General features: G+C 43.1%; 1 protein-coding gene across 1 annotated transcript in view; it reads right to left on the reverse strand.

Moving 5' to 3' along the window:
* Window positions 1-14,384, reverse strand: part of LOC126235345 (uncharacterized) — a 31,652-nt gene extending 17,268 nt beyond the window's left edge. The window contains exon 1 of the mRNA XM_049944066.1: window positions 14,085-14,384. Coding sequence (XP_049800023.1) covers window positions 14,085-14,384 — 300 coding nt within the window. The remainder of the gene's footprint in view (window positions 1-14,084) is intronic.
* Window positions 14,385-14,806: the final 422 nt, after the last annotated feature.

Here is a 14,806-nt window from a genome sequence, read left to right on the forward strand (position 1 = left end):
ACAGAGGCTGGGTATGGGACCGATCCAAAAAGCACCTGTGGCCAGTCGAATCCCCGCATGGAGCACTCCTGCTTCCGTTTTTCATGGGGTCTTTTATGCCGTTTTATCTGAGCACCACGACCATGTAACTGTTTTTACGGATGGGTTTAAGCAGGGTGACTCTGTTGGTTGCTCTGTCGTCTTTCCGGATCGTGTCCTCAAGGTCAGACTGCCTCCCGAATTTACCATCTTTGACGCAGAATTGTATGCCATCTTGCGGGCACTGGAGCAGATGAGACTTTCTCCCAGTGTTAGATTTCTCGTCCGTTCAGGTTCTTTGAGCGCCCTTTACTCTCTCCAGCGTTTCTGCCCAGCAGATAAAGGAATCCAGACTATACACGACGCCCTCCTCCAATTACAGCGACTGGGGAAGCAGGTGTCTTTCTGCTGGGTAACAGGGGACGCAAGAATTCTGGGGAACGAAAGGGCTGATCGAGCAGCCAAGGAGGCGTGTCGTGAGCTTCAGGTCTTTCAGTGTGCTATCCCACTGCATGCCCTCACCTCGCTGTTGATATATATAGTCTTGTGTCGTTGCGAACATGAGTGGCTAGAAGTGCCGACAGCAAGCTCCGTGTGATCAAGCCCACAACTCGGCCTTGGCGTACTTCCTTCCAGCCTTCCAGCCACTCGACGGGACGAGGTCATCGTTTCTCGTCTTCTCATCGGCCACAGCCCTATGACTCATGGATTTTTCTCCGGCGAGAGGACCCTCCGATGTGTGGTGCTTGTGGCGTGCAGATCACGGTGCACCACATTTTATTGGACTGCATTTTATTTGCTGACCAGCGGACTGCAGCGGATTTGCCGGCGGATCTGCAATCTATTTTATGCAATGCTCAAACGAATGTGGTTCGGGTTTTAAGGTTCTGTGAATTGTCCCACATTTTTAACAAGATTTTGGGGAGATCTTTTTAATGTGTCAACGGGGCGGCTGGCTCACCCAAATTTTTTCCTAAGTGGTCAGCCAGTCTCATTTCCCTGTGCTGTTCTTTTAGCACTTTTGTGGTTTGTTTTCGCTCTTTTAGTTTCTTGATTGGCTATCTTGCCTCGTCATTTGTTTTAGTGCATGTGAGAATGCCTGTGCGATAGTCATTGTGCGGTCGTTTCGTGTGCATGCGTTTACGACAGTTTTCGTTCTTGTTTTCATCGATACCAGGGCGCTGATAACTTCGCCGTTGGGCGCCCATAAGATCCCCAAACCACACACACACACACACACACACACACACGCGCGCACACACACACACACACACACACACACACACACACACACACACACACACACACACCACCACCACCACCACCACCACCAATCTTATTATCAGATACTCTGGGGTTCTTTCTATGTCTTATACCTATTATTTTGCGCTTACTTGCATTTAAAGAGGCCTACCGTCCATTACACCAAGTGAAATCTTTTTCCAATTCTTTCTGCAGTTCCTTATGGTCGTCCAAAGACGATGCTTTCCTCTTCAGTACAGCATCGTCAGCAGCTGATTCTGTCTCATAATTCGTCCGTGTACAGGGTGTTCATAAACTGGCGTCCATAAATGTAGGCATTAATATCACCAACCCAAATGGTCACATATTTTCTCACGAGCTACCGGCTGAGATAGCAACTCCGATATAGCACCAAATAGAAGAAGCACAATGAACCTGGTTTTCACGAAAGCTCGAGGTCACACCCAAGTGAAGCAGAAAAAGTCACGATTAAGAATCATCTCCCAGTGTTATCTGTAGTCCAGTTAAGGAGTGGAACACGGGAAGATGGAGGTAAAAACCTTAAATCACAAGTTTCAAGGCACACAGATAAAGAAAGATGGCTATCGCACAAAGCAAACCTACCAATAATAATCAGCATGATGACGCAAGAAAATTTATACGAGGCAACAACAGATCTCAACAGCACAATCACACACGCCAACACTAAAGTAAGCAGAGTCAAACGCACCGAGAAGGTATGGTTCGACGAAGACCGTTACCTCATGAGACAAAGGACACAACAATTCATCCATGTTGTCAGGGAACACAGAAATGACACACTAGCCGAAGAACGTCGGAGGTAGAAGCACCTACTAAAAGAAAAGACGACAACATCTGACTTCGTAGAACAGAAATCAATTGATGAGACACAAACGAAACCTAACAAAATGCCAAGGACCTCAAAGAAACTGAAAAAAAACTTTGTAAACATGGAGCAAGGAGAACTACACTTCAATAACAAACCAGCCAACAGACCTGTCAACAGCGATAACGTTGTTCAAGCTCAAAGTTATGCCAGTTGCCACACACGTAATTCAATTAATATGAGCTCATCTGACAGCAAAAAACCTCAAAAACTAGAGAATGGTAAATCCAGAGTCTTCAAAAGTGCTCTGCCAATCTCAAAATTCACAAGAGATATCTACACTCACATAATAGCACAGCAATCTTCCGTCACAGAAGATAATACACAATGCTTCATCTTCCAGAGACGCAGGAACAAGTCTGTCATCGAGGCGAGACAGAAAAAAAAGCCAGAGAAGTACCGCAGGAAATCACTGAAACAGAAGCGATGACTTGATATGCCCAGAAGAAACCTAACTTCCAACTCCGCCACTTGTACACGCGTTTTGCCGGAAAAACTTTCAAACGGTCGATTACATGCTAGTGCTCACCATGCTCTTCCTATCGCGGTAGTTCAGTACCTGTAGGATCCTAGAATGTTTATTTCTGAAGGTTTGTGCGAATTATTCCTATTACCCTCATTCCACACCATCCTATAGGACATGTTTGTAATAGCAATCAAATGGTTCAAATGGCTCTGAGCACTATGGGACTTAACATCAGAGGTCATCAGTCGCCTAGAATTTATAACTACTTAAACCTAACTAACATAAGGACATCACACATATCCATGCTCGAGGCAGAATTCGAACCTGCGACCGTAGCGGTCGCGCGGTTCCAGACTGAAGCGCCTAGAACCGCTCGGCCACCGCGGCCAGCTAATAGCAATCCCATGTCATGTATACTTGTTTGTTAACTGTATTAGGAACCATTATTCCTGTTAATCAGGTGTTCACACGTTTTAAAACGTTTCCCTCCACTCTTTGTAGAAGGTAGTCGCAATCTCACGCTTTAAGAACCAATAAAAGTAGTTGCTTTGTAATTACCAACTCCTCGTCTCTTACTGACACCACGCATAAATCCAAATATAATTCCTTCTCCAATGCTCAACCCGCCACAAATAAGTCGCAAACATTTTAGGAAAGATACGAAATTAATTTACCATGTTGCATCTTAGATCATTCCACGATCTACCACGTACCATTGAATTTGTGTGCTAGTATTTAACTTTTTGTGGATTCAGAGATCTCACACAAACTCAATAGCGCGTAAAAGCAAGGAAATAAATACTTAGACGTCACACTTACAAAACAGTACCCCTTTCACTAAGAAAACTATATTGACTGACAAACATCAACATCCATTTAGCATCAAGGTGTAGCCTATAACCAGTCGTAATCATCATCTTCCCACAACCTCTTACACTTCATTTCCCAGAAATGACCTTTTTTTATATACTTGATTATGTACCTGTAGAGGTCGTGCAACGAACGTGGTAATGTACGACTACGCTAATAGCTCGCCGATATCTCGATAACTAGTTTCCGAGTCGATGAAATGGTCGAGGCGGATCCACTGCACGACATATCCCATCACAGGAATTGAAACCAACGGATTTTTGCCTCTGTAGGAATTAAAAATCCTTGGTGTATTCAACTTCCATACCTAATTTCAATGTTATGATGGAGTGGCGATTGTATCCAAAGGACATATGAGCAAATACGACGCACTCCAGGAGTTTGCAACAGTGTACAGCAAGGCATGGACTGAAGTCTCAAGGCATGCATCGGACCAGGGGATCACTTCGAGCAAATTTTGTACATGCTTGTGCAAACATCCACGAATTCGCTCCTCCTCCACAGGGCTCTAGCATGCTTGCATGAGCGTCAGTTTGATTACCAGAAAATGTAGAAGTCAGTCTACAATGTGTTGGCTTTGGCAGCCTTTCTGCTTGTGATACGAAAAAACAGAGTAAAGAGTGGTTAAAGAAAGGAAAATATAATTCCAATGCTGTTTACTGTAAACAAGCTACGGGAACAGTGCCTCAGTATTCCTGTTTTTCTTCTCTTTTTCTCCATGTAATATTGTATTACATTTGTTCTACACACAACAAAAAAGTCTTGCATCACCTCGGTTCCGAGACTTCCGGAACCTGTATAGAAAATTGGGGGTAGAGATCAACATAAACATCATTTCTGCCCTTTTTATTTCTCATGAAAACTACACATTGCATGTTGTACCACCATACAGCGAGACCTTCAGAGGTGGTGGTCCAGATTGCTGTACGCACCGGTACCTCTAATACCCAGTAGCACGTTCTCTTGCATTGATGCATGCCTACATTCGTCGTGGTATACTATCCACAAGTTCATCAAGACACTGTTGGTCCAGATTGTCCCACGCGTCAGCAGTTATTCGGCGTAGTTCCCTCAGAGTGGTTAGTTGGTCACGTCGTCCATAAAAAGCCCTTTTCTATCTATCCCAGGCATGTTCGGTAGGGTTCATGTCTGGAGAGCATGCTGGCCACTCTAGTCGAGCGATGTTGTTATCCTGAAGGAAGTCATTCACAAGATGTGCACGATGGGGGCGCGAGTTGTCGTCCATGAAGACGAATGCCTCGCCAATATACTGCAGACATGGTTGTGCTATCGGTCGGAATATGGCATTCACGTATCGTACAACCGTGGGCCTATGTTCATGTAGTCTGTTGGTAATTTTTAGGTTTCAGGAAGACACCGCTACACGGACACGAAATTATAAACACGTCGTACAGTGGAAACGTTAGAGATCCTGTTACGCTTGCTTGTAGATTACTCGATATCGCTTTAGCCTCTAGGGCTGTTCGACTGAAAGTTGGATGACAAGCTATTGTGAAATCTATACACGTTATAAAAATGGATATATGTATTTGTATACAAGTATATGTGTGCATATTGGACACCATCTAAATCGCTAGACCGATTTCAGTAAAACTTGGCACGCAATAATCACTGTGGAGGTAAGAGCCACCTACCTACCATAGTCCAGGAGACATGACGTCATAAACAATGAGATGCACCACGTTTATATTTATTACTTCTTTGCTACTGAACTATACTTGCACTGTATTTCGCAGCAGGATCCACATATGTCGCTGAATGTACCTACACAAATACATCATTGCATGACACATATATCAAGAAACGTGGTGCCATAAACACTGAGGTGAGTGAAAAAATCCCTCACCATGAATTAAGTTTTAATACGTTTATTGCTTACTACTAAAAAACTCGTACAGTCTAGTCAGTTTAAGAAAATCCCTGACACCTCGCAATGCTTTTGACAAGTTGCAACTGTGAAGCGAGAACGGCTCTAAAGCCATGAAAAGGCGTTTACTAAATCTAGTAGTAGCCACTTGAAGCAGCTGCTGCCAGCGTGCAGAAATTGGGATCATCTCACACTGAGTCTACTGTAGGGGTGGATACAGGGTTTCATATCTAATAGAAAAATGGCAGAATGAATACCTGGGCAACGCCAGGTTGAGAGGTGCCACACCACTCTCTCTCTTTAACAACACTGTCCGGCAGATTAATATTCGTATTTTAGGTCGTGATCTCGGTGTTCCCAATACTACATTTGCTGTATGTTGTTAATGATTTTTATCTGCATGAGGAAACTGTGGGTATAATGTTCTTGTAACTGCACATGTAACATGCAGAGAACCTGTCCCCAGTAGGCTGTAGCAGAGGCGATAGAGAACTTGGGGGCGAGATAAATTGAGGGCCATAAATGCTGGGCGCAGTGACCTGGCTGTGTGAGTGATTCTGGGAAACAGTGTTCAATGGTTTTTAACCACAGAGGGACTTCTGGCCGAGCTCTCTCCTCCTTCCTCAGTGTCGGACAGAAGGGCGCTAGTTCGCAAGGTATTTTACCTGGGCCTGGCGCCAGCTCATTGAGGAAAACGGTCGGATTGCTGAAAGTGGGTAGAAGAAGCCATTTAAAAGAGACTCCTGTAAACTGAGCTTTTGTGGAAACGGTGGGAAGGTCATGAAACTCTGTACATTCTCATGTTAGAAGGTGGGACGATACGGACAGAGTGGCTGGCATACGCGTCTAGTGGAGGTAGGACTGTACCCCTCCATGCCCCCCTCACGCCAGGTTCTTTTAGTGAGCGGAAGAAACATGTATTTCACAGGCAAAACTATCTGGGAGATTTAACACCCTTCTTTCAGAAATTGGAAATGGTCAGCCTGGAAAGATTAGATCACACTGCAAATGAGGGACTGTGATCCCGTCTAGGTGGATGATCATGCTTACTAAGAGAACGATGCTTCTACAGCTACATCTACATGGTTACTCTACAATTCACACTTAAGTGCCTGACAGAGGGTTTATCGAACCATTTTCACACTACTTCTCTACCATGCCACTCTCGAATTGCGCGTGGGAAAAGGGAACACCTAAATCTTTCCATTCGGGGTCTGATTTCTCTTATTTTATTATGATGATCATTTCTCCCTACGTAGGTGGGTGTCAACAAAATATTTTCGCATTCGGAAGAGAAAGTTGGTGATTGAAATTTCGTAAATAGATCTCACCGCAAAGAAAACCGCCTTTGCTTTAGTGACTGCCATCCCAACTCACCCCTATTGCGCGATAACACGAAACGAGCTGCCCTTCTTTGCGCTTTTTCGATGTCCTCCGTCAATCCTACCTGGTAAGGATCCCATACCGCGCAGCAGTATTCCAGCAGAGGACGGACAAGTGTAATGTAGGCTGTCTCTTTAGTGGGATTGTCGCATCTTCTAAGTGTTCTGCCAACAAAGCGCAGTCTTCGTTTTGCCTACCCCACAATATTATCTGTGTGGTCTCTCCAATTTAAGTTGCTCGTAATTGTAATTCCCAGGTATTTAGTCGAAGAGAAGAGGTCCATATCTTGTGGTGGACTAAAAGCTTATGGTAGTTTCCAACTCTACAAGCAGTGGAGCTACATATCGTCTCGGACATATCGTGTGTCACGAGAATGAACCTATTCCTCCTGAGTTGGCCATCTGGCATTTGACAATTCCAGCGTGCACCGTCGTGCCGGTGAATCAAAGTGGTTTGGCCAGACCAGCGGACGGGTGCACTTCACAATGAAATCTGCTAGGATTTCAGGCATCTGATACGGAAGTTTCCCGCGTTATGATAATCAGAATGCCAAACCGCGTAGTTTGCACGTTTCTGTGGGCGCGTCAGAACATTGCAGCTGCCGCAGTGCACGGCTCCGCTCCCACAGCGCGCCGTTTCCTCCTGCGCGCCTGAATCAAGGTGAAAAAGCAAAGTATTACTGCACCGGCGTGGGATTGTTAAATAGTATTCACAGCCGCTTGTTCTCAAATGTACCACAGTTTGTGGTGTGGATGATCATAGTTGGGTTCCATGTGAATAGCGTTGGATCTCACAGTGAATTCAGGTAAACGAAATCAGATTGCGTTGTAAAAGGGATTAATTCTTGGGAGAATTTGTACAGCTTTGGCTGTCAAACACCATTCCTTAACTGATTTGTGTTTGTCATTTTTGTGCAAGATTTATCAGCTGGTTCTCCAGAAAGTTCTTTTTACTAAAGATTTAATAAAACGTGTCATTATTTTGTAAACTTAAATACGCCACTGTTCTCATTTATACTCCCTCTACTACTCAATATTTTTATTTTGTTGTGGTGGTAAATGGGCACACCATCAATTTAAAGTTCAATATTATTAAATTAGTTAACCTGATTATTAATTTGACTTTCGAAAGTGGTTACATTCATAGGACAACAAACGAGCCATGACTGAATTCACTAATTCGTATAGAAGACTCATATCAGTAGCATACGATTTGAAGGTTATTGACAAGATAATATTTTTCTTTGTGTAAAGATAATAACATTTAGTTTCACTCAGACATATATTTATGATTAAAAAAATCGACGGCTTGCAGGGTTTGTCAGCTATGGGCAAACTATTGCCGTGTATATTGTTTTGAAAAGACGTTGCCGTAGAGTCGTTTACAAAAAAAATTGGACATTGTACTTATACATTTGTACATTATGTATATTTCTATGTCTGACTGTTATAACGAATACATGAAAACGAAATTTTTCGATATTACGCTACAAACACAGTTCATTTTTCGGGTTCCATGCCTCAGTCGGTAGAAACGGAATCCTTATAGGATCATTTTGTTGTCCGTCTGTATGTCTGTCTGTTCCACTGTAAAAAAAAAAAAAAAAAAAAAAATCCTCAGGCACGGGTACATGTTGAAACTTACGTCACATACTGAAATCTTTAGTCTCTCCACATTGTAAAAAGAATTGAAGCTTCTAAGTCAATTCAGTCAAAAGTTAGGGCCATTTATGTCACATATGTTAATACTCGCAAAGTTACTCGTCAAAACGTGTCCGATACTACCTGTTTGCCTAGAATCATGAAATTTAGCTAAAATGAAGGTTTCGCAGTGCAGTGAAAGGAAAAAAATCAGAAAACTATATCACATGATTTTTTTCATTTCTTATCTGACTCTTTCTCTGTTCTTCCGTTTGTTAGGGGGCTGCGGAAAGATTCGAAATCATGAAATGTTCAACTTTTTCTTTTTTGCGTTTTAAAAACTCTGAACACTTTCCCCTTTTAATTGACACATAATTTATTCTGTTCAGAAGACAACAATTGTTTTTAAAATATTTTTGAAATGTGTCCTGCATGGGTGGTACCCACTGTGACCCTGATAAATACTGTCAAATTTGTGCTCATGAATCTACACGCTCATCATGTTCATTCTAGTGAGGTGAGGGAAAATAAGTGTTACAAAATAAGTGTTGTGGCTAATCTGTGATAGTTCTATATATATCGCTCGCTCGATTGACGTGTGTTTCATGTTTATTTATCTTTTGTAATACTGATAATATTCGTAGTGAATTCTGTTCATTGAAGTCTCTGTTTTATTGAAGGGTAATCATGGGTAAATTTAAAGTGACTTTAAATCCTCTGAAGGCTTTTAAGAAAAGGAGAAAAGTTGGAAAACCAATGGTACGTGTTATTACCGTAAACAATAAAGACTATAACAAAGTGTGTGAACCTAACATTGCTGGTACACCTGCACATTGCAATGAAAGTGAGAAAGAAAGTACTTCGCAGAATAAGCTTGGTTCAGTTAGTGAAAAGTATGAATGTTTTGTGGGTTAACTGGATGTGAATGAAATATTTGATATGTCAGTTCTCAACCGAATTTTTGCAAACTGCGTAAGATGTATTCAACGTAGTGAATTCGGTCTGAAACTCTCTATAGAAAATCACTTAAGGCTTGCCAGTGAAATGGAAATGAAGTGTGGTAAGCGTTCATACATAACCACCTTTTGGAAAAGTGTTGCAGTAACTATCAGATGAAGAAAATGGTAGCAAAATCTATGAACACAACATTAGATTTGTTTATATCTTGCATACAATTGGTAAGGTGCTACTGAAGGTGCAGTTTTCTGTGGCATGATGAATCTTCCAAATCCCCCAACCAAGTTTACGAGCTATATAAGATTTATAGCGTCTAAAGTAGAAGACATCTGTATAGAATTTACGAAGAAAGCTGTGGAAGAGGTAGTAATAGAAAACAGTAGCAATAGAGACTTGACTGTAGCATTCGATGGTACCTAGCATAAACGGGGACACACATCTCTTCATGGTGCAGTATCTGCCACCGTTATGTATACAGGGGAAGTTTTAGATGTAGTAGTAATATCTAAACATTGTACGTGTCCACAAAAAAATAAAGGCGTACATGAAAATAATTGCACAGTTAACTATAGTGGCACTAGTGGAGAAATGGAAGTGGCTGGTGTTGCTAGTACATTTCAACTTTCTGTTGCGTGTGGATTACCTTGGTGACGGTGATTCTAAAAGTTTCACACAGATTCAAGAACTGAAACCCTATGGTGATGATGATGATGATGATGTAGTGCAGTAATTTGAGTGTCTTGGAGGTGTATACAAACGAATGGGATCAAGACTTAGGCGACTGAAAGCTTCGTATATAAAACAAAAACTCAGTGACGGTAAACGATTGGATGGGAAGGAAAGGTTCGTGTAATTCACAAAATACAGAACTATTATGGAATCGCTATTAGGTAAAAATACACACAGTGAGGATGAAATGAAGAATGCTGTTTGGGCTCTTTTTTTCATACTTTTCAACCGATGAAAGTCCCCATCATTATTTGTGTCCCAAAGGAGAAAACAATTGGTGTGAATACAACAAGGGATTACTAACTGGTGAAGTGTACACTCATAAACATAGTCTGCTTCATGCGGTAATTGATGTGATGAAACCTATTTTCAGAGACTTAGCAGCACCTGAACCGTTGATACAGTGTGTTCATGGAAAACCCAAAAGCACAATGAAAGTGTAAATAGTGTTATATGGTCAATAATTCCCAAGACTGAATTTGATGGAATAGAGCAGTTCACTTTAGTGTGTATGATCCTGTTGCTACTTTCAATGATGACATCGTATTTCGATATGTAGGAATGAAGATAGGTTTCAACATGGTACGACCGATGGTTGCTTTAGACAAGGAATGCTGACAGAGCTGTAAATAACCTGGAAATAAAATCCACAGTAAACAGTAGGAAGACAAAGAGGAAGCTGGAGGAGAAGTTTGCAGAAGATCAAGATAATCCATCCTATGAACCTGGAATGAACTAAAAAGGTAATCCAAACTTTGGATTATTTTTTCATACAAATTACACGTTTTCTCACGACTTAACAAACCAATTTGCTTCAAATTTGCAGGAAATGTTATACAGTCCCTTCTGCGTAACTTAACACAGCCTTTTTCCAAAAACCTGGTTACTGTTGAATTTATAAACAAAAAAATGGCACAAAAATGTAGTGATTTTTCACTACAATAGAAAAAATTAATTTCTAACAACTGAATTCAAATTTCTAAAAATCCCTGTGTTAATTTGTGGCCAATACTACAATAAATAACCTGTAAAAATTTCAACTTCCTAGCTCATTTACTTTCTGAGAAAACATGTAATTTATAAACGCAATTTTAACATTAGAAAGATAGGGCTTACGGAGGCCCCTTAAGAGCCTTTTTCTTAGGAGCGGGTAGACGTAGTTGAAATTTATCTCATTTAATAAGGTCTATAGTTCATTGGCGGTATAATGAACGCGTCTAAGGCAGTACAATGAAAAGTTACTGCCATTTATGTCACATATTTTTGATACTCCCATACTCACTGATCAAAGCCTATAGGATACTTCGGTTGACGTACAATGAGGAAATTTGGCAAGAATTAAGGTTTCACAGTACAAGTAAAGCAAAAAATCCGAAAACTGTTGATCTGTAAATATATCACACACAAAAAATTGTCATCTGTTGTGCGGCGTCAAACTTGAACATAAAACAGTCATTAGTTCCGCATTCAGGCTGACTGGCTCGCAATGGTAAAAGTCAGAGTTCAGGCAAGGAATACTCTATTATTGATATGACGCGTTTCGGTTTTTATCCATCATCAGACATCCAGCGGCGATTATTGCACACAGATATGGCGTTTCATGTCATAGGAATAGGTGAAACAAACATTGCGGCTGAGGTCTGCGACTCAGCCCCGTACAAGTACGTTGTTATTAGGTCCCCCTATTCTGGGATATCCACATGGAGCCACTTCTAGACAACCTGCAACAGATTGAAGAGGTGCTAGAGGTGATAACCCACGCTGATAACCTCCTCCTGTTGGCTGGCGGCCGGAGCCGCGAAGTCATTGAGCCGAAAATAGGGAGGGCCATGGAAAAATTACAACTGTGGTGCCGAAATATCAAGATGTCAATTTCACCAAAGAAATCAACTTATCTTCTGCTGAAAGGACAGCTAGTGAGAAATCCTACTGTGAGAATTGAGGGCTCACCAGTCCTTAGGCGACGTGAGACACGCTACTTGGGAATTATCGTCGATGAGAGGTGGAACTTACGGAAGGCTCATTGAATCCGTGACCCAAAGAGCATTACAAGTACTTTATAACCTCATCTCTATAGGTCATAAAAGATTTCACCTTCCCCCTCACCCGATAAAATTGTACCACAATAGCATACTAACGTCAGTAGTGGGTTACGGCTTGGGAGTCTGGGCACACAGACTCACGAGGATGGTGCCCGCCATGACAGTGAGAAGAGTAGAGAGAAACATGTTGATAAGGTCTGTGCGGCCTTACAGGACATCTCCAGGGGGGCTCTATCCTCTGGAAATCAAAATCAGGGAACAAGCCGCATGGTATTGGGCTAAGAAAGATGATGATACGAAAATAGAAGACATTTTGGGAGTTCGGGTTAGGGACAAGGGTGAGATAAGGAAAAGAGGCGAAGAACTGTGGAAGGATTCATGGCAAACGGACGAATCTGGTAGAAGAACTTTCCATTTCTTACCAAATGTAAAGGAAAGGATAGGTATGAGGTATTTTGAGCCAACCGGGGTTTGTTCCATTTCCTCACTGGTCATGGGCCCTATCCGACGTATTTATGCAGGTTTGGGAAGAGGGCTACGCCCTCGTGTAACTGTGGCGCATCAGAGGGTACTTCCGACCATGTGGTTTAAGAGTGCCCCCTTTTCGATGATGTAGTAGCAACACTACGACAGCAACTACCAAACAACGACACATACGACTTGCTGAGACAAGAAGAGACATTCCAAACCTTGAATAATCTGGCTAACGAGGTATTACGAAAAGTTCTGACAGAATACTTGACGGACATTCGTGATCAATAGCAAACTACCGAACGTGTCCTAGTACCCTAATCCTGTACCGCCTGTGCGTGGACAGGTCGACTTGTAAGCTGGAATCCGCCATGTGCAGGGATAGGGGGAGTGGGGTACATTAACTTCACAACAATGACATGCACCGGACTTGACGTAGGTTAGTTAGTAGTTAGTAGGATTTAGAAATAGAAACCGGAATAGGAACCTGCAGCGATTAGCCATTTTGGCCTGCCTAGTGTCAGGGGCACGCTTATCGGGATTAGCTCGATGAGCAAGGCATTGCAGTAGGTTTATATCCACACTGACACACCTGTGACGCTGCAGGCAGTTTAGGTTGGGTTGGGGGGGGGGGGGTTGGGTTGTTTGGGGAAGGAGACCAGACAGCGAGGTCATCGGTCTCATCGGAATAGGGAAGGACGGGGAAGAAAGTCGGCCGTGCCCTTTGAAAGGAACCATCCCGGCATTTGCCTGGAGCGATTTAGGGAAATCACGGAAAACCTAAATCAGGATGGCCGGACGCGGGATTGAACCGTCGTCCTCCCGAATGTGAGTCCAGTGTCTAACCACTGCACCACCTCGCTCGGTGTGCAGGCAGTTGAGATTAGTTATAAGTAGGTATTAGTGTGTGTAGCTTAACATAGGGCTTAAGTTTGCCCATTAACCTGTACTGTCTGTAGTTCACAAGTACAAAATGTAATTAGCTGCAAATAATAACATTGTAACACTTAGGACCCACTAATCATTAGTGGTGGGCTACATTTGTATAATTATAATGTACTGTTAATAAAGAAATTAAAAAAATAACATTCGGGCGCCTCCCGCATGGCTTTATGTAGCAAATTAAAAAATTCTCTAACTCTTGGAATACCTGGGACCGATATCTAGCCGGTTATAACATCGGTAACAGCTAAAATTAGTCGAGATACTCAATTGTCGGAATGGATGAACTGTCTATATAATGTACATAGTTAAGGTTGTGCGAAACCCTCAGTTTTTTCTAATAGAAAATTATCGAAATGAATACCCGGACAGTGCCGGGTTTGTCAGCTAGTGTAAATGTATAACGTCGCAAATTACTGATGGGAGCACCCAAGCCAAACAGGAAAGGAGGGAAGAAGTGTCAGCGTGGTTCGAATCGAAACGCTTGACCTGAGATCGGTACGCAGGGAAAGAATCCAATAGGTTTTGCCCTGTTGCGCTCGCGTTGTTTCTTCGGCGTGATTCCGTGGGTGCGCTGGGTCCCAGCGCCGGCGTAGATGGGAGGGTCGGGCGTGTGCCGGTAAATTAGCCCATCAGGAGATCCCGGGGGACGCGGCGCGGGACAAGACTGCGCGTCCCAGCAGGCGCGCCCTAATTTAACGCTGCCTGCTCCTGCTGCTGCTGCTGCTGCTGTGCTCCTGCGCAGGCGCCGTCTGTTAGGCGCCCCGAGCCGCCTCCGCCGCCCCCGCGGGCCAGACCGCGCGCCCAGGTAAACACGCCGCCTCGCCATCGCATTCGATTACTTCCTCGTCTTCCTCTAACAGTGGAGGATATCTGTAGTGATTGCTGAGATCTCCCAGCATGACTGATAGACGTAACCGTTCGGCTGTGTAGTCATGATGATCGTTCCCTTTTTTACGGACAGGATTTCGACGAGTAGCTCCCTTCGTCGTTTTCTAGATGGTGCGATAGGTACTCAACAGCTGAAATGCAAGGAGAATCCAGCAGTCATCTCTGGGCGCTGTAAGAGACTCCCATAAATGCTCCCAGCCTGGATGCCAGCAAATTATTTGAAATCCAGGAAGCATTACTCAATTTGTGGTGTCACCGCCAGACACCACACTTGCTAGGTGGTAGCCTTTAAATCGGCCGCGGTCCATTAGCATACGTCGGACCCGCGTGTCGCCACTATCAGTGATTGCAGACCGAGCG

The sequence above is a fragment of the Schistocerca nitens genome, chromosome 2 (genome assembly GCF_023898315.1).
Source record: "Schistocerca nitens isolate TAMUIC-IGC-003100 chromosome 2, iqSchNite1.1, whole genome shotgun sequence".
Lineage (NCBI taxonomy): Eukaryota > Metazoa > Arthropoda > Insecta > Orthoptera > Acrididae > Schistocerca > Schistocerca nitens.